General features: G+C 37.9%; 2 protein-coding genes and 1 pseudogene across 4 annotated transcripts in view; 1 reads left to right on the top strand and 2 right to left on the bottom strand.

Moving 5' to 3' along the window:
* Positions 1-214: 214 nt before the first annotated feature.
* Positions 215-7,351, bottom strand: CEP19 (centrosomal protein 19). 2 transcript variants are annotated; one of them, XM_081234791.1, is made up of 3 exons: positions 7,031-7,351; positions 2,191-2,390; positions 215-1,569 (listed from the first exon to the last, which is right to left on the bottom strand). In XM_081234791.1, the coding sequence occupies exons 2-3, from the start codon at positions 2,318-2,320 to the stop codon at positions 1,208-1,210; spliced, it is 492 nt and encodes a 163-aa protein (XP_081090917.1). In that variant the 5' UTR covers positions 2,321-2,390; positions 7,031-7,351; the 3' UTR covers positions 215-1,207. The 2 variants fall into 2 exon arrangements, with proteins under 2 accessions (XP_081090917.1, XP_081090918.1); XM_081234792.1 differs by having other exon boundaries at positions 2,191-2,387.
* Positions 7,019-26,751, top strand: part of PIGX (phosphatidylinositol glycan anchor biosynthesis class X) — a gene marked incomplete at its 5' end in the record, with an annotated part of 33,044 nt that continues 13,311 nt past the window's right edge. Inside the window, 4 exons of the mRNA XM_081234718.1 lie at positions 7,019-7,294; positions 7,350-7,542; positions 10,533-10,596; positions 24,436-24,577. Coding sequence (XP_081090844.1) covers positions 7,019-7,294; positions 7,350-7,542; positions 10,533-10,596; positions 24,436-24,577 — 675 coding nt within the window. The remainder of the gene's footprint in view (positions 7,295-7,349; positions 7,543-10,532; positions 10,597-24,435; positions 24,578-26,751) is intronic.
* On the bottom strand, positions 21,507-22,127 carry LOC308617525 (ras-related protein Rab-5A-like; annotated as a pseudogene). Its single transcript has one exon. The product of its transcript is annotated as a ras-related protein Rab-5A-like (transcript).

Raw genomic sequence — 26,751 nt, 5'->3', positions numbered from 1 at the left:
ACAGCCTAAGGTCAATTTTTAAAATATATCATCTACATCTATACAGTGAAATAGTATGTAGTTATGGAAGGATCTCCAGTTCTGAAAATTGTTTTGCTACCTTTGACAAATATACATTTGAGACATGGCCATCTTAAGTCCTTGGTGATATCACTATAAGAATGACCTCTTTAATGAGACTTTTAATGGTAAAGAGAGTAGGGATGGACAGGTGGAAAGAATGAGTAACTTTTATAGCTTTATTTAATGGGTATTAATTTCCTTGCAGAAAACAGGATTTCTACCAATTAAATATTCTAATATGAAGAAAGATATATCTGTACATATATAACCTTGTTCAACAACGATCTTCTCTTTGGAGATACAAACTCATGAACAGGCCTAAACTGGCTGTACATATGTTCATTTATTATGGGTAGATTTCCCATTTTACAAACAAACCTCTTACTTATGGGAAGAGGTTCAGGGTTTCAGAATGTCTTTAGTACATATTTCCTGATACTGGGGCAGGGGGATGGGGCAGAGTTCCCCTGCTATCCATCAGATTACATCCACTTGAAGCCGCAGGGCACTCTGCAGGGGTACTCTTCTACTCCAGAGTTACATAGATATAAAAACGATGCATATATGCATTGTTGGCAACCATATACGCCCTCTGATCTTATCAAACTATAATTTGCTTACTGTTCCTCAAATAAAACATTCTAATTCCTATCTCTTTACCAATCCCCTGCAACATCCCCCCTTTTTTCCTCCCAGTTTAATCTGGAATCCTATATAAGCTTCTATCCAAATACTACCATTTCAAGGGCCAGGCAAAGTACCATCTTGCCACCGATGGACAAAGTCCTCCCTGACTATTCTACCCTACCGTAATCTAGGTTCTGATCCTCTCTAGCCTTTATCAGGCATTTAGATCTAATGCTGCCTAATACCATTAAACTAGCTTTTCATAAGCTTTTGACTTATCTTCCAATTAGACTGTAAGCTCCTTAAAGGCAGATTCCTATATTCTGTTTTCCCTATATTCCATATGCACCTACATAGTAGATGCTCTACATATCTTGGTTTTGAAAAGTAACATGGTCAATCCAAACGTGACCCAATATGCATAGTGTTCTTTACAGATTTTTCTACAACCAATCTATGGTCTTGTATAAACATGGATTTTCTACTACCTGATAATTTTTTTTTTAGTTTTTGGTTATCAGGACTCGTCAGCTGACTCTGTGTCCCAGCCACAGGACTGTAGTTGTTCATCCTGTGGGAACTCCACTTCAATGTCATAAACAAAATTTGGATCATCCTTCTTCTTCTGATTTTTCTCAAAAAGTTCATCCATGATGCTCTTCCTTTTGGCAAGTTCCTTGTCATCTAGTTTGTTCAGGTCTTCCTCAGGATCAATGGTGGTTTCCCGCTGAATTTTTTCCATTGTTTCTGCCAAACTCTGCCCCCACAAGTAACCTCGTAAAAAACTGAATAACTTCTCTAGTTGCTTCAGGGATACCTGTTCCAGGTAACCCTTGTGTCGTGGATTATTCTTTAATTGTTCAGCAGCTCTGCTGCAATCTAGGAGGGAGAAACAAAACTATTATACCACACGCAACACCACAGACTATTCAGGTATCACAAGTTACTGAAACCATTACCTGTCATTATAGTCAGTAGCTAACTGGCTTTTGGGAATGAACTATTTTACAGAACTATTTCTTTATATACAGCTTTGAGTGTGATGGGGGAAGGAGGGATGTATTTTTTATTTCTGTAACTTAAAATCACTTTGAGGAGATGTTAAATACTTTCAACTGGAGAAAACATCTGAGGAGAAAAAGTAGTATTACAGCTTTAGATATTAGTACTGGTACCAAGAAAATATCAAGATTACAAATAAAAAACACACTTGGAGGGAGAGAAGGGAATTAATATTACTGAATAATGCTATCTCATTTAACCCACACTGCAGATCTCAAAGGGTGGGATTATCAATTTCCTTTTACAGATTAGGAAACTGATACTCACCAAGATTAAGTAATTTAGCCAAGATTTCACACCTACCCTGACAGTCACGACTTGAACCTTGGTCGGTCTAACTCTGAAGGCCATGTCATTCCATTACATGAGACTCAAATCGTTCTTATAAACTGACTCAGCGAATATTTAAGATAGGAGGCAAGATAAAACATAAGATACCTGAATACTTTGAAAAGTTTCGGACAGGCATGATGCGCTGGCGACTTTTCCCCTGCATTTCATTCTCATAGATTAAGATAACAGCCGGAGGCTGGAACCTAATTCCACATTTCTTGGCAGTGCACATCATTCTCACATATACTTCACAGTAAATCAGAAGAAATCTGATGAAAATGGGTTAGTCGCATAATGACTTCCTGCTAAAGTGGAAAAAAAATTAAGTGTTGGATAAATCACATTCTCCTCTACTTTTCCTCCCCAGCAGATCTGAATCTACTCCAGTTCTGGAGATGCATAGTCAGCTTAAGCTCAGTATTTCAAGAGCTACCTGGAAAGTTCAGTTTGGCCCCAGGTTATCTTTAGTCTATAGAATCCCTGGTTCATTGAGGGGTGTAGATTTGTTCACACACGAACCTAGAAATGCAGTTCACTTTGGATCTCTTCGTGTACTGTACTCTTAACCAAAGACTGTATATGAACCTCTGAGTCAGCCCAAGAATCAACTTACAGGATCTTTTTTGTTTATCAATTAAACAAGTATGTACAAGCACCCTCTATGTCAAGGTACTAAGAGTTTTTTAATATTACACATTATGTCCTGAGGGGTTCACTAGACCAGACCTCTCTCCTTTGTACTTCCCCAATCATTCTACTCATTGAATTTTTTGTAACTACTTACTTTATCACTTTTCTTTTCCTTCTATTCTATATGCTTCATGAGGGCAGGGAACATATCCACTGTTCACCACAATATCCCCAGCACAATACCTGGACTGTAGTAGGTATTCCATTGTTTAATTCAATGTGTTAATAGAAGACACAGCCCCTGTACATCCTCTAAGTGTTCATAGTTTAGAAGTCTGATCAAAAAAGGCATAATTAGCCTCCACATATTTGAGGCAATAAAGCTTACATGGCTTTTATTTCAACTTATTTGTCTCACTACAGGATGTTTTTTCAGTTACAAGAAACATTTTATTTATTTATTTATTTATTTATTTATTTATTATTTTTTAATCTTTATTGGAGTATAATTGTTTTACAATGTATAAGTTTCTGCTGTACCACAAAGTGAATCAGCTATATGTATACATATATCCCCTTACCCCCTCCCTCTTGCATCTCCCTCCCACCTTCCCTATCCCACCCCTCTAGGTCGTCACAGTGTCGAGCTGATCTCCCTGTGCTATGCAGCAGCTTCCCACTAGCCATCCATTTTACATTTGGTAGTGTACATAGGTCAGTGCTAATCTCTCACTTCATCCCAGTTTCCCCTTCCCCTGCTTTGTCCTCAAGTCTGTTCTCTACGTCTGCATCTTTATTCCTGCCCTGCCACTAGGTTCATCAGTACCGTTTTTTAAGATGCCATATATGTGTGTTAGCATACAGTATTTGAAACAACCATTTTAAAGGTTAATACTCTCCATTCCCTCTTCCCTTCCCTGCTCTCAATGCCAAAATATACTTAATTATAGGGACTGCTTTAGATGTGACTATGATATTCTCAGAAAGATTTGCAAATGTCAAAGAACCTGGAGGTAAAGCAGCATAGGGATGATACCTTCATAAATTCAGTTCTGTTAGAGAATCACTAGGAACACGTTTACTTAATACATGTTCATTGTAGAAAACTGGGATGGAAGTGGGGAAGGGGGAGGAAGAGACATACAAAATAATCATCCCTGATTCCTTCCAGTCTTTCTAGGAATACTTTTTTGTTTGTTTGTGTTTGGATTTTTTTTTTGGTTTTTTTTTTTTAGCTATAGTATGTTTTTATATCATACATACTGTTTCCTACCTTTTACATTTTTACAAAATTTTATTTTACGGAAGTATAGTTGACTTACAATGTTGTGTTAATTTCTGCTATACAGCAAAGTGATTCAGTAATAAATATAAATATATTCTTTTTCATATGCTTTTCCATTATGATTTATCACAGTATATTGAATATAGTTCCCTGTGCTATACAGTAGGACCTTGTTTATCCATTCTATACATGATAGTTTACATCTGCTGATCCCAAACTCCCAATCCATCCCTCTCCTACGCCCCCTCCCCCGTGGCAATCACAAGTCCGTTCTCTGTGAGTCTGTTTCTGTTTTGTAGGTAAGTTCATTTGTGTCATATTTTAGATTCCACATATAAGTGATATCATATGGTATTTGTCTTTCTCTTTCTGACTTACTTCACTTAGTATGATACTCTCTAGGTTCATCATGTAGCTGCAAATGGCATTATTTCATTCTTTTTAAAGTCCTGCCTTTTAAATTTAACAACCTATATAATTTTGCCACTAAATGTCTTTCTAAAATGCAAATTTTTATGACTGCAAATGTTTTGTCCTATGCATATACCATAACCTATATTATTCACCCCTTCCTATTGGATGTGAAAATTTTTACTCTTAGGAAATGGATTATACTGTGTTGGCTAAAAAGTTCGTTCGTTCCATAAGCTGGCTCTAGTAGCGCTTAGTTGTCTTTAACTTCATTTGAAACAGTTTTGTTAGACTGTATTGTGACAGCCGTCATATCAGTGTGCATTAATATTGGTGAATTTTTGTGTAGCCGTTTTAATATAGAAAATAGGGGAAAAAAACAACATTTTCGGCATATTACGCTTTATTATTTCAAGAAAGGTAAAAACACAACTGAAACGCAAAAAAAAGATTTGTGCATTGTATGGAGAAGGTGCTATGACTGATCGAACGTGTAAAAACTGGTTTGCCAAGTTTCGTGCTGGAGATTCCTCGCTGGATGATGCTCCACGGTCGGGTACACAAGTTGTAGTTGATAGCCATCAAATCGAGACATTAATTGAGAACAATCAACCATGTGGGAGATAGCCGACATACTCAAAATATCCAAATCAAGCATTGAAAATCATTTGAACCAGCTTGGTTATGTTCATCGCTTTGATGTTTGGGTTCCACGTAAGTTAAGCGAATAAAACCTTTTTGACCGTATTTCCGAATGCAATTCTCTACTTAAACGTAATGAAAACGTTCCGTTTTTAAAACAAATTGTGACGGGCGATGAAAAGTGGATACTGTACAATAATGTGGAACAGAAGAGATGGTGGGGCAAGCGAAATGAACCACCACCAACCACACCAAAGGCTGGTCTTCATCCAAAGAAGGTGATGTTGTGTATATGGTGGGATTGGAAGGAAATCCTCTATTATGAGCTCCTTCCGCAAAACCAAACGATTAATTCCAACAAGTACTGCTCCCAATTAGACCAACTCAAAGCAGCACTCGACAAAAAGCATCCGGAATTAGTCAACAGAAAACGCATAACCTTCCATCAGGATAATGCAAGACTGCATGTTTCTTTGATGACCAGGCAAAAACTGTTACAGCTTGGCTGGGAAGTTCTGATTCATCCAACATATTCACTAGACATTGCACCTTCGGATTTCCATTTATTTCGGTCTTTACAAAATTCTCTTAATGGAAAAAATTTCAAGTCTCTGGAAGACTGTAAAAGGCACCTAGAACAGTTCTTTGCTCAAAAGGATAAAAGGTTTTGGGAAGATGGAATTATTGAGTTGCCTGAAAAATGGCAGAAAGTAGTGGAACAAAATGGTGAATACGTTGTTCAATAAAGTTCTTGGTAAAAATGAAAAATGAAAAATGTGGGATTTCCCTTGTGGTCCAGTGGGTAAGACTCTGCGCTCCTGATGCAGGAGGCCTGGGTTTGTTCCCTGGTTGGGGAGCTAGATCCTGCATGTATGCCGTAACTAGGAGTCTGCATGCAGCAACTAAGAGCGCCCACCTGCCTCAATGAAGACCTGGTGCAGCCGAAATAAAGAAAGAAATAAATATTTTTTGGAAAAGTGTGTCTTTTACTTTTACTTAAAAACCAAGGGAACCTTTTGGCCAACCCAATATATAAAGAACTGTGTTATCCAATTATTGTGCTCTGCCTCTGATCTGATGCCACGATCCCACTCCACCTCTTTCTTCTTTACTACTCCCAGTTCACCTCACTAAAACTTGTTGTTAGTAAACTTTCTAGAAGATCCTCCTGAGCACAATACAAATTCCATACACTCAAGCAAATGGCTGTATTAATAAATGATATATGCAAGTGATGCTCAATAATGTAGTTTTATGACTACACTCTTTTCTTTCTTTTTAAAACTAAACTTTTATTTTTATTAAAGTAATGTTTGTATTCTGTTTAAAATATAACATAATTCTATGAGGCGTATAACAAAAAACTGTTGTCCTCTCCCCTTCCCCTCTCCATAGGTAACGAGTTTCAATTCTTTTAAATGTTTCTTCCAAAATTTATCTTCATATTTCTTAACAGCATGGTTATACTGCTATCTTCAGTTTTAGGTAGTATCTTCTGACATCTTTCCTCTTTAAGACATCCAGCCTAGAGCCCTCCGTTCTGTTCCAATCTGCGTTGGATACTCTCCAGCTCTGCTTACATATTCAATTCATGAAGATAGACGACACATTTACCCAGCACTTCTTTCTAGACATTAATACTTTTCTCCTCAAGGATCAGTGACCTGCATAATCTTGCCAAGCATCCCCACAGCACCTAAAGTGTACGGATTTTGCCATCAGGTAGACGATCCTCTCCCTATCCACGCCCCCACTAGTGCAAGACTGACTTTCTTACCCATAGATAAGTACAGAAAATGCATCTTCTGCAGGTCAACGTCTAAAATCTCCGTGAGGGGGTGTTTCCACTAACCGTAATGCACCTAGGAGCACTCGACTTTGAGGCCAGGCGCAGCCTGGCGCTGCAGAAAGAGGCGACAGCCACAGCTCCGCACCGTGGGGTGAATTCCCCGGCAGGAGGCCCGCATGTGCAAATACCTGGAAGTGGAGGTGGACGCCGGGAGCTGGGCTAGGCTGTTCCCAGGACAACGCGCGGAGCTCAGAGTCATGCTGGGGTCCCGCGGAGCGGCCCCTAGAGCAACTGCCCTGGCACACGTCACGGCGCTTCCGCCGCTCCTCGCTCCGCCCCCGACCGGGAGTGCAAGGGGCGGGCCGACGAGGGGGCGGTACCGCGGCCTCCTTGACGCCGGAACTTTCGGGGGCCGGGGATGCGGGGAGCAGGGTAACGGCTGGACCGCTGGCGTGCGCGCATTGAGTCTTCCGTCCCGGTCTCTAACTCCGTGACAGCGTGCTCTAGGAGTGGTGTGAGGCGTGTGCAGGTTCTTCCGACCGCATTTTGTCCCCGCGCGCTCTTCTGGGGCGCGCGTTCTCCGGCGTCCTGGCTCCCCCGGCCGTGGCCGTCCGGGCGGTGGTCTGGCTACTCCTCTGGGAGGCGGCTGGACTCACCTGCTCGCCAGCCATAGCCTTCAACACCACCTTCACCGACGCTGGTAAGGGGAAGGGCGGGGCTTCAGGGGTGAGGGCGGGGTTTAGGGCCGAGAGGGTGGGGAGCACTCCAGGCTCCCTAGTACTCTCCCTTCCGCGCTTTACAAACGTACTTCTCGCGACCCTAGAACTGTAGGGTGAGCTGCAGGAGGTTAAAAACAAAGGCCGCAAGCTTCCTGCTACTCCCCCCGCCCCGCCCCCCGTCTTCATTGCTTTGTGGCTGCTCCTGGTTCTCTGGAGAGTCGGGCTTTGTCTTTCTGAGGAGGGACTGGCCGCACTATTACTAAAATATTGTAAAGTACAGACGTGAAGAGTCTTGGGATGCTCTTGGAATGCGTGAAGCTTCTGACCACTGCGGGGCCAGCAAAGCCTAAATGCCCTATGAGGTGTGAGAACCCCAATTTAGAATACATAGTTTGTTGTCCTCGGGGGACGTGGAAAGGGGAGGAAGACTAGTTTCGTTTTACAAACATTTTTGATAATGGACTAGATTGGGCTAGAGTTTCTTTATGACTCAGGGCTGGGCAAGCGAGTTGATTCACTTCTTTGGGCCCGAGTCCGTGGGCAGAAGTGCTGTGCTAGGCCCTGTGGATCCAGCCCTCGTGGAGCTTGCATTGCAGTAGGGGGAGATGTATACAGTGCAGTAGTAATTACAATAAAGTGACAACGTTTGATAGGGAAAGGAAAGTCAGTACAAATCAGGTGAGTTTCTCTGTCTTTAAAACGAGAATATTAGACTAGTATCTGTCAGTCAGTGCAGTTCTGCTTTTGTATTTACATATTAAGTTCCCAAATTTATTTGAAGAAAGGATTACTAGGCCAAAAAGAATTTTTAAACAACTGGACTTATACCTGAAGACTCTTCCAGCACTGGCATTTTGTGATTAAAAAGGGGTCAATTTCCAGAGCCAGTTCAGGCCGCAATAACCAAGTAAGTTAATATTTAAGAGGAAAAATCTTGAAGGTGCATTCAGATGCAACAAATGCACTTTGAAAATGGTACCTTTGGGGACTTCCCTGGTGGTCCGGTGGTTAAGAATCCACCTTCCAATGCAGGGGACTTGGGTTGGATCCCTGGTTAGGGAACTAAGATCCCACATGCCCCCGGGCAACTAATCCCCCGTGCTGCAACTACTGAGCCCGCGCACCGCAACTAGAGAGAAGCCCACACGACACGAGGCGAGTTCCTGCATGCTGCAACGAAGGTCCCGTGTGCCACAACTAAGACCCGATGCAGCTAAATAAATAAATAAATATTATTAAAAAAAGAAAGAAAATGGTACCTTTGCCTTAAAAATCATAAATAATCTAGTACTTGTAATACTGTTTGTAAATCAGCTTTTCTACTATCCCAAGATGAATGAAATTTACTAGTTTCTACTGTATATCCTGATAGACTTTAAGCCTATTAATCCGACCTTTTTTCTAATTAATTTATAGGCAGATATAAATCCTTACCCCCACCTCTATTAAAATTAAACATTGAAGAAATATCTGGATTTATGCAAGAGATATTCTGTAAGTTGCTTGGGAAAAGATGATATGTGCTTCTCCAAAGCAATTAAGGATTTCTTTAAATAGCTAGGAGAGTGGAAATGCCTTAGGCTTTAAAAGTTGGGCAGATCTTGCTTCTAATCAGTTACTTACCTAGTTGTGTGGCCTAGACAGTAACTGTTTTATAAGTCAGAGTTTCCTCCTGTGTACAAATGGCAATTTTGCCTGCCTGTTTAGCTAGACTGTGAAAGTTAAAATACGTGTGAAAGCCCCAAGTAGAGAATCTGTCATATAGGTATTATTTAATAAATGTTGTCTTTCATACTTTTTTCCTTCCTTCCCTAGTATATTCCAAATGTTTCCATCTCCCTGTCATGTTTTTTTTTGGGGGGGGAATCTTCTCAGGAATACATCTAATGGACTTAGCAACATACAGTAGTGTATGGTTTTTCTGTATGTTTGTTTTAATATTCTTCCCACACACTTCCAGCTTTTGAAAATGGAGTAAAATTCCATAGCAAAGTGCCTGGGTAGAGTTGGTGGTCATTAGTAGCTGAATTTTTAACTTTATGAGACTGACACTGAGTAACAGTTTTTGTTTTTGTTTTTTTTTTTGCGGTACGCAGGCCTCTCACTGTTGTGGCCTCTCCCGTTGAGGAGCACAGGCTCCGGACGCGCAGGCTCAGCGGCCATGGCTCACGGGCCCAGCCGCTCAGCGGCATGTGGGATCCTCCCGGACCGGGGCACGAACCCGTGTCCCCTGCATCGGCAGGCGGACTCTCAACCACTGCGCCACCAGGGAAGCCCTGAGTAACAGTTTTAATGTCTGAATTCTGCATGGAGTCAGTATAGTGAGATTTCTGGTTATTCTAGGTTTATGAAGGAACCCTTTGAACCTTTCAAAAGCCTCCATTTTTTGTTGTTTCTTTAAACTCTTTCAACGTCTCCACAAGGCATGGTGTACCATCCTCTCGGTTTTTTCTATGTGTGGATGGTAGACTATAGAAGTTGCCAGTTTGTATCTGATACTCAGTTTCAGTGAGCTAGGATTAAAATTGAGGTTTCCTGACTCTTTGGCCATTCTGTTGTTTTTGGTGTCCTGGGATCACCTGAATAAAGTAATATAAATAGCAAACACTTATATAGAGTGCTTGCTATATGGCTGACCCTGTTCTAAGTGCTTCTACATATGTTAAATTCTCATGACAACTAGTAGAGAGAGAAACTATCTTGCCCAAAGTGACACAGCTGTTAATAGACAGACTGGGGTTTGAAACTAACCAATCTAACTCCAAAGTCAAGACTTTTAACCCCTATGCTATACTAGAAATAGATTTATGTGTAGCTCAAATTGCTTAAGTTTTAAAAGTTTTTGTTTTGTTTTTAGGTTGGTTAGATTTTCCAGGCAATTAAAGCCTATTCAAACTATTATTTTCTGATTATTTAAATATTCTTTCATTGAGTGCTTATTTTGTTTAAAAAAATCTTTTCATGCTTATAGGCATAAGGGCCACTTGTTCTGAAATTATTTTGAGGCAAGAAGTTTTGAAAGATGGTTTCCACAGGTAAGTTGCCCATTGACTTGTACTTACATCAAAATACTCTTTCAATGTAATTTAAAGCAAAAAATCAATAGTTGAAAAATGGATAAACTGAAAAAAAAATTACTTGCCTTCTTAAAGTTATAAGTGACAGATATGTGGTTCATAGTTTGAAATAATGATTAAAATAACAGTGAAGAGAAGGAGAAAACAAACATTTATTATTCACTACACATATCTATTATATATTTATATAGCCAGAAGCTATATACACAGTATTCCATTTAATCTTCACAATGGTTGTAAGATAGATGATACCTTTCTTGTATTTCAGATGAGGGACTAGGGCTCACGGAAGTTAAATAATCGTGTAGAGGTTAGGGTGTTAGAGCTCTGATTCAGATTTATGACTATCATACTCCAAAGCCACACTCTCAAGTACTAAGATATTATACCACCCTAAATCACTATTTCTAATTTACAAGACTTGGTTCCAAAGACCAAACTATTTCCAAAAAAGAAACTATCCTCAAAAATGAATATTTGCCAGTATTAAACATATTTAAAAGGCTGGTAAAATGTTGTGGAAACTATTCCATAAGAAATTCCCAAACTTTAAAGCTTCTCAAGGTGTCACTTTGAAATTATTATCAGATATTTGACTTATAAATTCTGATACATATATTTTTTAAATCCCTTCATTTTATAAGTCACCTTAAACTAAAAGAACTCACTCTTCAACGTTCACTCTACAAGTGAATGGCTAGGAGGTGTAGTAGGAAGAACTTGGTTTTTCTGTTTGTTTGTTTTTAATTCAGATAAATTTGGGCTCAAAATGTAGCTCTGTTATTTAGTATCTGTGTGGCCTTAGTCAAGTTACTTAAGTCATTGCTACCTTACTGATAAAGGTGGATAATGATAGTATTTCCTTATTAGGGTTGTGATGATTAGATCGGAGAATATATGGAAAGCTCCTTAATGTAGTGCTTGTCACATAGCACATACCCAGGAAATGTTAGCTATTATTATTATTATTATTTTATTTAATTTTTTTTTTTTTGGAGGTACGCGGGCCTCTCACTGCTGTGGCCTCTCCCATTGCGGAGCACAGGCTCTAGACGCGCAGGCTCAGCGGCCATGGCTCACGGGCCCAGCCGCTCTGCGGCATGTGGGATCTTCCCGGACTGGGGCACGAACCCATGTCCCCTGCATCTGCAGGGGGACTGTCAACCACTGCACCACCAGGGAAGCCCAGCTATTATTATTAATAATGAGATAGGTGATCAATCTGAGCAGTACCGTTTCAAAGAGGAGGTGTGACCATAAAGTATAAAACTGATTTTGGGGGCTTCCCTGGTGGCGCAGTGGTTGAGAGTCCACCTGCCGACGCAGGGGACACGGGTTTGTGCCCCGGTCCGGGAGGATCCCACATGCAGAGCGGCTGGGCCCGTGAGCCATGGCCGCTGAGCCTGCGCGTCCGGAGCCTGTGCTCCGCAACGGGAGAGGCCACGACAGTGAGAGGCCCGCATACCGCAAAATAAAATAAAATAAAATAAAAATTAAAAAAAAAAAAAAAAACAAAAACAACAAAAAAAAAAAACTGATTTTGGGAGGGAATTCACTTCTGAAAGGAGTTTTTGACAGAGTTCCAGACACATTTTAAGCAGTATCAGGGTAATTATGCCAATTATATAGCTTCTCTCTTTAACATAATTGGAATGTATTTTCAAGAGGAATGGGAGATAACTGATTCCAATAAGGAAGAAAGAAGTAACTGAAGAGACTATCGTGACAACAAAAGTAGCTGTCCGATTCTAAGTACTGAGGATAAAAAGCAGGATATAAAACCAACAGTGAAGAGTGACAGAACCCATAAGAATAACTTCAGAAACTAGAAATCTTAGAGTTATTTGAGAAAATGCCAACAATCATTTTTTAAAAAGGCTTTTTTAGTTATGTTTAGAGCAGGTATAGTCTTGAGAGGGTAGATGAAGAAATATTAACATATCATAGAAAGTAGAATTTGTTAGCCCCTCTTATTTCTGTCTTCTTGGTCAAGAAGAATTAATCCCACTCTGGAAAGGGGCCAAGTGGTTATTGGTAGTAGGAAACTGAAGTGCAGAAAATGTAAGGGAATTAATTACACAAAAGGGCCTTAACGAATATAAATGAGTTTAGAGTCTCCCCTCTCTGATAAATTATATCTCATTCTTGCAGTAAGAGAACTTGCTTAAACCATTGCTGAACTTCTGTTTATAATCTTTGGATGATCTGGAAGTTAGTTAATTATTGTAGATTCTGGGCAAAATTCTAGGCCAGATTACTAAAACGATGGTTTGTGAACACAGAATAGAAACTGTTGGTTTCTGGGGACTAGCATGAATAAGCTTTATTACAAGCTTATTTCTTTTATAGAGTTACTGGATAGTTGGATCAGAGGAATGCTCTAGCTATAGTATATCTGATTTTCTGCAAGTCTTTTGATGAAATTTACGTGTTATATTTGAGAACAAGATGAAGAATGTGAACTGGAAAGTAGCACAGGTGAATAACTTCAGAAAGATTAACAAATACACCCGACATGTTTTGGTTAATTGGTTGAATTCATCTTGGAGGGAGGTCCTGAAGAGTCTCTGTCTTTTTAAATATATGTGTTTTTTCTGATGATAAGATATTACATGTTCACAAATACATATATAGTATCCAGAAGAAAAGAGATAATAGGTAATAGTCTACTTTGGAATATATTTAGAAGAATTAAAGCAAAATATATATACAGATAGCTGCTCTGGATATTTTATAGAGGCAGAATGAAATAGTGGCTAACAATTTGGGCTCTAGAGTATAACTATTGGAGTTTGAATCTTAGCTCTTGGCTGAGTTACTTAGTCTCTCTGTGCTTTGCTTTCCTTTCCCTCTTTCTTTTCTTGAAAGAGGGAAAATATTTTTGTTTACTCACATGTATATACACAACTTTTGGATTTAATTGATTTTTATATTCTGTGATTAGCTTTTACATCACTAGAAATTATATTTTGGGGCAAAAATAGAATATAACAATGCCACAGAAACTATTCAGAATTCTTTCAGTGAATGCAAATTATTAGGAAAATAAACTGCTATATGTAAAATTACCTCAGACTACTTTAAAGAATAAAAGCAAAAAATATCTATAGAGATAGCTGCTCTTAATATTTAATTCTTGGAATTTCTGCTGTGTTCCTAGAGCGATGAGTTCATATAAATTTATTGATTATCTGAGAACCAGAAACTAATATCATATGTAAAGGCTGAAAACGTTTCCCCATACTTTTTAAGTTGGAGATGACAATTTTTCTATGAAGAGAGTAACATGGGTATTTTACCCTAGTGCTTTGTTTTCTTACAGGTAAAATAGGAATTATAATAGTACTATTTCATAGTGGTTTTTTTTAATTAATTTATTTTTGACTGCATTGGGTCTTCGTTGCTGCACGCAGGTTAATTTCTTTAGTCGTGGTGAGCAGGGGCTACTCGTCTTTGCGGTGCGCCAGCTTCTCATTGCAGTGGCTTCTCTTGTTGCGAAGCACAGGCCCTAGGCGCGTGGGCTTCAGTAGTTGTGGCATACGGGCTTAGTAGTTGTGGCTCACGGGCTGTAGAGTGCAGGCTTGGTAGTTGTGGCACACGGGCTTAGTTGCTCCGCGGCATGTGGGATCTTCCCCCACCAGGGATTGAACCCATGTCCTCTGCATTGGCAGGTGGATTCTTAACCACTGCACCACCAGGAAAGCCCCCATAGTGTTTTTTTTTTAATAAACTTCATTGAGTTTGACAACTATATACACCCATGTAACCATGTAACCAGTCAAAATATAGAATATTTTCATCATCTCCAAAAATACTCATGTGCTACTTGCAGTTATTCTCCCTCACCCATACCCACACTCAGCCAATCACTGATCTACTTCTGTTACTAAATAGATTTTCTGGAATTTTATATAAATGAAATCATACAGTATGTACTTTTTGATATCTGGCTTCTTTCACTCAGCATTATGTCAATGAGATTTAACGATGTTCTGTATGGTAGTAATTTGTTCTTTTTGTTTCAGAGTACTGAAATTTGTTTATTCATCCACGTATCTATGGCATTGGAGTTGTTCCTAGTTTTGGGCTATGATAAATAAAGCTATAATGAGCAGTTGTGTACAAGTCTTGGCATGGACAGGTTTTCATTAATTTTGGGTAAATATCAATAAACAGAATTGCTGGATATATGATAGATAAATGTTGAACTTTTTAAGAAACTGCCAAACTGTTTTCCAAAGTGGTTATTGCTGTTTTACATTCTCATCAGTAATGTATGAGAGTTCTGTTTCATACATTATGAAACAGAACTTGCCAGCCACGTCCTTGCCAGCACTTAATATGGTCAGTCTTTTTAATTTTAGACTTTCTGGTGGATGTGTAGTGGTATCTCATTGTAATTTTAATTTGTATTTCACTGATGAGTAATGATATTGAGCATCTTTTTGTGTGCTTATTGTCCACTAGTATATGTTCCTTTGTGAAGTGTCTTAGTCTTTTTTTTTAAATTAAAGTGTAGCTGTTTGCAGTGTTTTGTTAATTTCTGCTGTACAGGAAAGTGATTCAGTTATACATACGTATATATTCTTTTTTATGTTCTTTTCCATTATGTTTATCTGAGGATATTGAATATAGTTCCCTGTGCTATACAGTAGGACCTTGTTGTTTATCTATTCTATATGTAATAGTTTGCATCTGCTAACTCCAAACTCCCAGTCCATTCCTTCCCCTTGGCAACCACAAGTCTGTTCTCTATGTCTGTGAGTCTGTTTCTGTTTTGTAGGTAGGTTCATTTATGTCATATTTTAGATTCCACACATAAGTGATACCATATTGTATTTGTCTTTCTGACTTGTGAAGTGTCTTAGTCTTTTGTCCATTTTTAAACTGGGTTGTTTGTTATTTTATTATCGAGTTTTAAGAATTCTAAAGGAAGCCCCAAGAATTCTAATTTTGATGGAGTATAGTTTATCAAATTTTTTCTTTTGTGGTTCATGGTTTTTGTGTCCTGTGTAAGAAATCCTTGTCTATTCCAAGATCATGGAAATTTTCTTTTAGAAGTGTTATATGGAGTATGATCCATTTTGAATTATTTTTTTTATATACTGTTAGGTAGGGGTTGAGGTTAATTTTCCATATGGATATCCAGTTGATCCAGCATCATTTGATGAAAGGACTGTTCTTTCCTCATCAAATTACCTTGACACATTTCTTGAAAATTAATTACCTTATATGTGAGGATCTATTTGTGTACTGTATTCAGACTATGGCCCATAGGCCAAATCCTGCTCATTTTGTACCACCCTTGGGCTAAAAATGATTTTTACACTTTTAAAGGTTGTTAAAAAAAAAAGGCAAAGAAAAATATTCAACAGAAGCCTTATATGACTCACAAAGCCTAAATAATTTTACTCTTAGGACCTTTACAGAAAATGTTTGCCAACCCCTGATCTGTATGTCCCGTAATGTACTATTTTGATAATAAGTGTAGCTTGATGCTACATCTTCAAATCAGGAAGTCTGAGTCCTTTACCTTTTTTTTTGAAAGTTGTTTTGGTTATTCTAGACCCTTTGCATTTTCATATAACTTTTGAAATCAACTTGTAGATTTCTTCAAAAAAGCTTCAAAAAATTTTGGTTGGGGTTCTGTTGAAACTCTAGATCAATTTGTACAGAACTGATATGTTAATATTAATGAATGCTCCAATGCATGAATATAGTATTTCCATTTATTTAGCATTTATCAGTTTATCTTTTTTTAAATAAATTTATTTATTTATGGCTGCGTTGGGTCTTCGTTGCTGTGCACGGGCTTCTCATTGCAGTGGCTTCTGTTGTTACAGAGCACGGGCTCTAGGTGCGCGGGCTTCAGTAGCTGTGGCTCGAAGCCTCTAGGGCACAGGCTCAGTAGTTGTGGTGCACCGGCCCAGCTGCTCCGCGGCATGTGGGATCATCCTGGACCAGGGCTCGAACCTGTGTCTCCTGCATTGGCAGGCAGATTCTTAACCACTGCGCCACCAGGGAAGCCCTATCAGTTTATCTTAACAATATTATAACTTTCAGAATATAGGTCTTGCATGTATTTTGTTCAATTAACCCCTAAGCATTATCTTTTGAAATATTACTGGATTTGATTTGATTTGATTTTTAATTCTTTGTTAAGGATTTTCATTTCATGTTCTTGAGGGATATTGGTCTTTTCTTTTGATGTGATGCCTTATTCTGGTTTTGGTGTCAGGGCAATGCCAGCCTTGTAGAATAAATTGGGAAATATTTCCTTCTCTATTTTCTGATTGTGTAGCATTGGCATTATTTCTTCCTTAAATGTTTAATAGAATTCAACAATAAAACCATCTAGGCCTGGGGCTTCCCTGGTGGTCCAGCGGTTAAGATCCATGCTTGCAATGCAGGGGGCCTGGGTTTGATCCCTGGTCTGGGAACTAGATCTCACATGCCACGACAAAGATCCCGCACGAGGCAGCGAAGATCCCACAGGCTGTGACTAAGACCCGGTGCAGCCAAATAAATAAATATTTTTTAAAAAACAAAAAACCAAACATCTAGGCCTGAGGTTTTCTATGTGGGAAGGCTTTAAATTTTTTATTAAAAATTGAAGATATGGAGCTGTTCAGATATTTTATTTCTTTTATCAGTTTTAGTGATTTTTTTCTTTCCAGGAATTTGTCTATTTTATTTAAGTTGTTTAATTTATTGGAATAAAATTATTCAAATATTCCCTTATTGTCCTCTTAGTATGTAGAGGTTGTGTAGTATGTTCCCTCTTTCATTCTGGTAATTTGTGCTTTTTTCTTTCTTTCATGATCAGTCTAGAGATTTACCAATGTTATGATCTCTGCAAAGGAAATATTTCATTGATTTTTCTTTATTATTTGTCTACTTTCTCTTTCATTAATGTCTACGCTTTATCTCCTTCCTTTTTACTTTAAGTTTAATTTCCTCTTCCTTTTTAGTTGTTTAATATGGCAGTTTAGGTTATTGATTTTAGACCTTTCCCCCCCTAATATATAAGTATTTTGCATTTAAAAGTATAAATTTCTATGCATGGATAAAGAAGATGTGGTATATATATACAATGGAATACTACTCAGCTGTAAAAAAGAACAAAACTTTGCCATTTGCAGCAAAAGGGATGGACTTAGAGGGCATTATGCTAAGTGAAATAAGTCAGACAGAGAAAGACAAATACGGTATGATATCACTTATATGTGGAATCTAAAAATACAACAGTATGATATCACTTATATGTGGAATCTAAAAATACAACAAACTAGTGAATGTAACAAAAAATAAGCAAACTCACACATATAGAGAACAAACTAGTGGTTACCAGTGGGGATGGGCAACATGCGGGTAGGGGAGTAAGAGGTACAAACAATTAGGTATAAAATAAGCTACAGAGGTATATTGTACAACATGGGGAATATAGCCAGTATTTTATAGTAACTATAAATGGAGTATAACCTTTAAAAATTGTGAATCACTCTATTATATACATGTAACCTATGTAATATTGAATAGCAACTATACTTCAATAAAAAATGAATAAACAAAAAAGTATAAATTTCCTTCTAAGCAGAGGTTTAGTTATATCCTGCAAATTTTCTTTAATTTTATTATTTCTTTATGATTTTTTTAATTGGAGTATGGTTGCTTTACAATATTATGTTAGTTTATACCATACAGCAAAGTGAATCAGCTATACATATACATATATCCCCTCTTTTTTTGGATTTCCTTCTCATTTAGGTCACCACAGAGTATTGAGTAGAGTTCTCTGTGCTATATAGTAGATTCTCATTAGTTATCTATTTTATACATAGTATCAATAGTGTATATCTGTCAACCCCAATATGTCAATCTCCCAATTCATCCCCCCTTCCTTTCCCCCTTGGTATCCATAGGTATGTCCACTACATCTGTTTCTGTATTTCTGCTATCCTACAAATTTTGACATATTTGTTTTCATTTTTTTTTTTTAAACATAAGTTGACTATGTGTGTGTGGGTCTATTTCTGGGCTCTCTTTTCTGTTCCATTGATCTATTTTCTATTCTTTCACTGGTACCACACTGTTTGGATCACTGCAGCTTTTTTAATTTTATTTTTTGGCTGTGCTGCATGGCATGCAGGATCTTAGTTCCCCGACCAGGGATGGAACCCATGCCCCCTGCAGTGGAAGTGTGGAGCCCTAACCACTGGACCACCAGGGAATTCCCCTATTTTCATTTAGTTCAATATATTTTCTAATTTCCTTTTTTATTTCATCTTTGGTGTCAGTCCTTTAGACACAATTGTTTGATTTTAAGGTTTTAGGGGATTTTCCAGAAATCTTTTATTGATTTCTTTTCTTTTTATAATAACCATTTTATTTCAACCTGAGCACCTTAGTATAAAACTAAACACTGGTGAACTGTTTTCCTTACTAATTCTGAATTACTGTAAATGTACAAGTTGTGCTAACAGTTCAACACTTGAATAGATTAAATCATCTCTGACACATGGTCGATCTCATACCTAAAACAATTAGTGCAATGTACCAAACCTATCAAAATAAAATGAATTGGGAAAACAAGGCTGCATTATCGTTACTAACATGTCAGAATATTTAATGTTATAAATTACAGGTATGTTGTTTATTATGGTTCTAGCCATGTAGGAACAACTGAAGCCCCTTTCTTTCAAACGGGGAGAGAAGAAAAAAATTATTTTAGTAACTATTCATTTGCATACTTTTAAAAAACATCTTTATTAGAGTATAATTTGCTTTACAATGGTGTGTCAGTTTCTGCTTTATAACAAAGTGAATCAGTTATACATATACATATGTCCCCATATCTCTGCCCTCTTGCATCTCCCTCCCTCCCACCCTCCCTATCCCACCCCTCTAGGTGGTCACAAAGCACCGAGCTGATCTGCCTGTGCTATGTGGCTGCTTCCCACTAGCTATCTATTTTACGTTTGGTAGTGTATATATGTCCATGCCACTCTCTCACTTTGTCCCAGCTTACCCTTCCCCCTCCCCGTATCCTCAAGTCCATTCTCTAGTAGGTCTGCATCTTTATTCCTGTCTTGCCCCTAGGTTCTTCTGACCATTTTATTTTTTATTTTTTTAGATTCCATATATATGTGTTATCTGTTTTTCTCTTTCTGACTTACTTCACTCTGTATGACAGTCTCTAGGTACATCCCCCTCACTACAAATAACTCAGTTTCATTCTTTTTTATGGCTGAGTAATATTCCATTGTATATATGTGCCACATCTTCTTTATCCATTCATCTGTTGATGGACACTTAGGTTGCTTCCATGTCCTGGCTATTGTAAATAGATCATTTGCATACTTTTAAGCAACTCTTAAATATTACAGAAAAGTAATGAACATACATGTGGAAACTACCATGCATTACCCTACTTACAGCACAGATGAAGACTAACTTTAAAATAAGTTTGGGGACTTCCCTGGTGGTCCAGTGGTAAAGAATCTGCCTTACAATGCAGGGGACATGGGTTCGATCCTTGGTCAGGGAACTAAGATCCCACATGCCACGGGGCAACTAAGCCCACATGCCACAACTACTGAGCTCGTGCCCTGGAGCCTGCATGCCACAATTAGAGAAGAGAAAACCCAAACGCCACAACTAGAGAGAAGCTCACGTGCCCTGGAGCCTGCACGCCACAACAAGAGGAGAGAAAACCCACACGCCACAACTAGAGAGAAGCCCATGGGCTGAACAAAGAGCCTGTGTGCCACAACCAAGACCCAATGCAGCCAAAAATAAATAATAAAATAAGTTTGAATGTACATGATTGTTAGTGTATTGACTGTATTATGTCCAACGGGGACAAAAGCTCCTTCTCTGCCCCTAAACAACAAAACCTACATAATGACCAGCAGTGATTAAACAGAATCACAGGCACCTGGTTTGTTTCACTTTTGTTGATAAGGTCACATGTTTGAAGGGAACACCGTTCATCAAGATGCACTTATCATTTTTCATATTCCTAAAACAAGATGGGGTTACATTTGATTTTTTAAAATATATTTAATTACTTATTTATTTCATTGTGCCAGGCCTTAGTTGCTGCAGGTGGGCTCCTTAGTTGCAGCTCGAAGGCTCCTTAGTTGTGGCACGTGGGCTCCTCAATTGTGGCATGCCAACTTCTTAGTTGCGACATGCATGTGGGATCTAGTTCCCTGACCAGGGATTGAACCCAGGCCCCCTGCATTGGGAGCGTGGAGTCCCATCCATTGTGCCGCCAGGGAAGTCCCTACATTTGATTTTTTAAGCCCATTTAAAATATAACAGGACTAGCTATAGTTTAGATGCTACTGATGTTCATTTTTTTCCCTTGAAGATATGGGACTGTTTTCTCTTGGATAATTTGTTAAAATGTGGAATGTACACTTTAAATATAGATACTAGGAGAAATTACTGTTAGCCTGAATACTGTAGCTAAATATAAGTATCTTTAGAACCTCCTTCTAAATAAAGAATGTTTCTGAAGAGTTCCAAATCTTTTTCATAGAACTGTGGGTTCTGGTTAACTGTCGGTCCAGACAGTCACTTGTCTATATCTCTGGTGATGAGAAATGATTCCCCCTAACCTTCCAATGAAATAAGTGGACACACAGCTCTCATCCTCTCCTTCTATTCCTGAAACATTAGTCAGGGACACATGCATGTTATTAAAAATTAAGTTCAAAACACTTAAAATAATTCTGTATTAGAAAATTGACTCTATTGTAAGTCTCTTCTTTTTGGAAGTCATATTAAACTTGTTAAACGCTCCAATTCTACTGCTAACATTTAGAAAGCAGAAGAATGTTCTACCTAGTTCCAACTGTAGGTTAGTAACTACAGCACTGACCCCTGGTTGGCTGTGTGGGTTCAGTAAGGCCTGCTGCTCTTCCTCTGGCAGAATTTGCTCCTGGATTCTGTAGTTCATTCTTTGGCAGCTTTTTAGCTATTACTGTGAATATTTCATTTACATTTATTGATGTTTGAGCTGATGTCTTCATGAATAACTTGTCATCTGCATAGGACTGTGCTTCCTGGAAGTCTCAGCCCTTTTATTCTAGGTCGTCCTTGTTTCCTGGTAAAGCTATGACTATGTTAGGACTCACTTGCCTCTGAAGTTCTTTAACCCAGTTTTTTGCTCTTGCAAAGGACCTCTCATTTGTGATATCGTATGCTGCTAATGGCTGCCTGTAGTCCTCTCTAGTACATCGGTGCTAGGCTATGACATCATTCTTAACCAGCTGTATCTCATGTCCCTTATTTCACACAGCTTAAAAAAACAGCCCCGGTGGTACTCTCTTGAAATTCATGAAAGTGGTCCTTCACAATACGAAGTACCAGGTTTGATATACCAACAGCAGGCTCTCCCAGAAGTACTAGTTTGTACCAGCGTACTGTATTTTATTTCCAGTGTTTGGCCTGTTGGGTCTTGTTGCTTCTTGATTAGCCATGTTTAAATTTGAAAGAAGTCCCTAATTTCAGTCTCTTAGATCAGTTTCCAAGATGCGAGGTGTCAATTTTTCTCTTTCTGGAACTAAAGGAACCTGAGACCACACACGCAGGGCTGTGGGGCGGAAGCTACCTGGCAGCAGATCCCAGGCATAGCCCGAAGGACAACAGAGAAGCTGAAGCTGTGGCTTTGGTGGAGGCGGTGTCTCCTCCTCCTATTGATTTCCAATTTAATTCCATGTGGTTAGAGACCATATTCTGCATGATTTCAGTTCTTTTAAACTTCTAGACTTATTGCCCAGCATATAGTTTTTCTTATGCACTGAGTATGATCTGTAATTGTTAATTAGATCAACTAAATTGAAGGTTGTTCATGTATCCTTCTGTATCCTTACTGATTTTCTCTCTACTTGTTCTATCCATTACGGAGAGAAGGGCATCAAAATCTTTTTCCCTAATTGTGGATTTGTCTGTTTATCCTTGTACTTCAACCAGTTTTTGCTAAGAAGTAAAATACATGAATACTTTGAAGCTCTGTTTTTAGGTGCATAAAGTACATTTAGGATTGTTATATTTTCTTGATCATTGACCCTTTTATTTTTGTGTAATGTCCTTCTTTATCCCTGACAATATTCCTTGTCCTGAAGTCCACTTTTTAAGTATTAATATAGCCACTCCATATTTATTGCTATTAACATTTGCATACATTTTCCCCTCCTTCTACTTTTATCTCTGTGTTTATATTTAACGTTTCTTGTAGACAGCATATAGTTAAGTGTTGCTATTTTATCCGGTCTGTCAATCTCTACATTCTAATTGGAGTGATTAGACTATTTACTTTTAATGTAAATATAGATTTGGTTGGTTTGGTTTAAATCTATCCATCTTGCTACTTTTTTTCTGTGTTTTTTTCTATTTGTCCCATCTAATCTTTTTTCTTTTTTCTCCCTTATTTTGGATAAATGGAATATTTTTTAATCATTCCATTTAATCTCCATTTTTGGCTTTAACTATACCTCTCTCTTTTAAAAAAATTGTTGCTTTAGGGTTTACAATTTTAACTTATCATAGTCTACCTTCAAATAATATTATTGTATACCATGAATAATGTATGAATCTTATATCATAATAGTTCACTTCTTTCTCCTCCCCTTTATGCTATTCTTGCCATACGTTTATTAACTTTACATGTTTTGCTTATGTTATAAACACTACCATATATTGTTGTTACTTTTGCTCTGAACAGCCAGTCACATATTTTTTACATTATTATTTATTTTAATTGTGGTAAAATGTCCGTAACATAAAATTTGCCATCTTAACCGTTTTTAATTGTACACTTCAGTGACATTAAGGACATTCACATTGTTGTGTTACCATCACTACTATCCATCCATAAATCTCTTCATGTTGCAAAACTGAAACTCTGTGCCTCTTAACAATAACTCCCCATTCTTCCCTTCCCCTTGCCCCAGGCAACCACCATTCTATTTCTGTCTCTGTGGGAATCTCTGCTGAGCCCTTTGGTCTCTACGCTTTGGTTGGTTGGTTGGAATGCAGTGTCTCCCCACCCTCTGCGAAATTTCAGAATTTCTCATCTTTCACTTCCCTTGTAATTCTTTGTCTAGTTTTGTGGAGTTACATCTTACTCACGCTTATTTTAGTATTCAACAAAAACTCAAGGGGACTCCATTTCAGACTTCTAGAACTCCTTCTACGAAGTTCCTTCCTTTCTGGAACATAGCACTGTGACTTCTAGCTACTTAAGCCTCCCTTATCTTCTGTCTCTGTTTTCTCACTTAAGCAAAACCACCATGCTTTGGATCTTCTTCCCTGCACTTGGTCCAGAATGGGCCTCCAGACAGAATGCCAGGACAATTATCCATTTAGGTTTATAATCTATTTCAAATTAATATTTGTAGTATGGTATGAGGTAGAGGTCAAGATTCAGTTTTTTCTATATAGATACACAGTTGTTTCAGTACCATTTGCTGAAAAGACAATCTTATCCCCATCAAATTATATTGGCACCTTTATTTAAAAAAGTGTGTGTCTGTTTCTGGACTCCATCCCTTTCCATTGATCTTTGTCTGTTTTCACACTACTACTATATTATGGCTTATGACATGAATTTATGAAAGATCTAATGAGTGGTTCTGATGTGATATAAATATTTCATTTGACTTGATATAATCTTGTTTTGAAAAACTAATTTGAAATATAGTATTTCTACTAACTTAAATATAACGTTATACTAACTCATTTAAAAAATGAATTAAGATATTTACTTTAAACATACTTGTCTTACAGAGACCTGTTAATAAAAGTGAAATTTGGAGAGAGCATTGAGGACTTACAGACCTGCCGACTCTTAATTAAACAGTATATCCCGACAGGACTTTTTGTGGATCCGTATGAGTTGGCTTCATTACGAGAGAGAAACATAACAGAGGTACAAGTGTTAGAGGGTATTTTTTGAGAGAGAAATTATTGTAGGGATGCTATAATTTGGATTAAGGCAAAATAGGTAAGACAACATTGTAGTACTTTTGTACTGATTTTTTTAAAGTGTATAAAGTAACCTTTTAAAGATAGGATGGGAGTATTCTTTAAAAAGTGAGTGATACCTGTCATACTTGTCAGTAATGAGCCAACTAAACTGATGTTGTTAAAGCTTCTATTTGAGAAGATTAATGGTTAATAAATACTGCTTCAACAACAACTTTGTTAAATTGACATATACCCCAACACCTGTATAATTTGGGTATGGGAGGAAACGAAACAAATATTTATTGGATATCTGTATGACAGATATCTATCTTCTTTTTTTCTTTTTAAAGGAAGCAAGGTAAAATTAAGCATTATAAGAAAGATTATGTCCCACACCCTTTACATAGATTAATCTTATAACAACCTTGGAAAGATTGCATTCTATAGTTAAGGAAACAGGCACAGAGAGGCCAAATAACTTATCCAGGATCACATAGGCAAATGGAAAAGCCAAGAAATGAATCCAGAATTGTCTGATTGCAAAGTTGTCATTCTTTTGGGAAATAAATCTTACTCCTTAGTTAAGGGTTTCGCTAACTTTGATAAGAATCACCCGTGCAGGTTATTGTCTGCTCTGGGAAAGTTTAATTCAGCAGTTCATAGTGGACCCCCAAATCTGTTAATGACTCAAGTGATTCCTATTAAGAATTTTTGGGGAACACTGTCTTAATTCATAGGATTATAATCTGTATATGAATTTTTAAAAGGCAAAATGGATACGCTTAGAGTCATTTATGATGGCAGTTTAATTCTAATTGTGGTTTAGGCCAATTTCTTCACCTGTTTTATTAAGTTTGTTTTTGAGTAGGTAATTACATTCTCATGATTCAAAATTCAGGGGGTGTAAAAATGTATACATGTTAAGCTTCCACCTATATTTTAACCCCCAGTCACCATTTCTTCCTGTGTTCTGGAAATACTGTGTTTTTGGAATCATAAGTTTCACTCAGTCAAAATGTGTTAGGACTTCTGCCTTGGCCAAGTTGGAGAACATGGACCAGATTTACTTTCCCACTTGAAACAACCAAGAAATAGACAAAATATATGAAATAATGGAAAAAAATAATTGAATATCAGGCAGTGAAGGCAGTGATATCTTAGAGATGGGAAATAAATAAGGTTAGCCCTTCAGTTGTCCTAGCTTTTTGCATGAGAGTTTTCAGGCTGTAGTACAGGGAGGGTGAACCCAAGCAGAGCCTGGTAGACTTCTTGAGTTGATGAGATAAAGGTAAGATGTGGGAAAGACCAAAGTCACTAGAATTCACTAGACAGTGTACCAGAGAGGAGAGAACTGCAAAGAGACAAACTGCAGAGATCCACAGAGGTTCCCCTCAAGTATGTAGTTGAGTATTAATTAATGCATGCATGTGAGGAAACTGCTTGATGCTGGGAAAAGAACCATATGAAAAAAATTAGAGGTAACAGTGTCTCACACTGGCTCAGTTGTAGTGCCTGTTCCCACCAGCCAGACGAGGAAAATCCTCATAATTCACTGGGCATTGGATAGATTAAACAGAAGAACTTTTACTCAGTAGTGGGGAATACTAAGCCCTAGACTGCACATTGCTTCAGTCCTGCTTAACAAATTTCAAAACCAAGACCTTCCAAAAATCAAACTGTTGCAAGTAAATTTACTGCATTCCAGACAAAGCTCAAGAATAGTTATAGGAATGCAGAAATATCTAGCACCCAAAAAGATCAAAATGTCTTGACTCTAATAAAAAGTTTGCAAGGATGTGGGAAAATATGACCTGTAATGAGGAGATCAATGAATCAGTCAAAACTGATGCAGAACTGACCCAGATATTAGAATTAACAGACGGGCCAAGAAAATAGTTATTATAACTGTGTTCCATATGTTCAAAAAGGTAAGTAGAGAAATGGAAGATATATGAAAGGACAGTTGACCTTTTAAAGATTAAGACTACAAAGTGTGAGATGGAAAATATTCTGGATGAAATTAATGGCAGATCAATGCAGAAGAAAAGATTAATGAACTTGAAATCATAACAATAGAAACTACCAAAAATATAAAAGAGATTAAAAAAAGAAATGTAAAAAGTGAGTAGAGCATTA

The sequence above is a fragment of the Mesoplodon bidens genome (assembly GCF_964165515.1).
Source record: "Mesoplodon bidens genome assembly, chromosome: 5".
Lineage (NCBI taxonomy): Eukaryota > Metazoa > Chordata > Mammalia > Artiodactyla > Ziphiidae > Mesoplodon > Mesoplodon bidens.
Note: the sequence above shows the minus strand (reverse complement) of the source record. Positions and strands in the feature narration are given on the sequence as shown.

What these genes read in the sequence shown, in the direction of transcription:
- CEP19 (XM_081234791.1), bottom strand. Translation starts at nt 2,320, where the DNA reads ATGATGTGCACTGCCAAGAAATGTGGAATTAGGTTCCAGCCTCCGGCT. An exon ending in AAACTTTTCAAAGTATTCAG is followed by an intron (nt 1,570 to 2,190) that starts GTATCTTATGTT and finishes TCTCCCTCCTAG; the next exon opens with ATTGCAGCAGAGCTGCTGAA.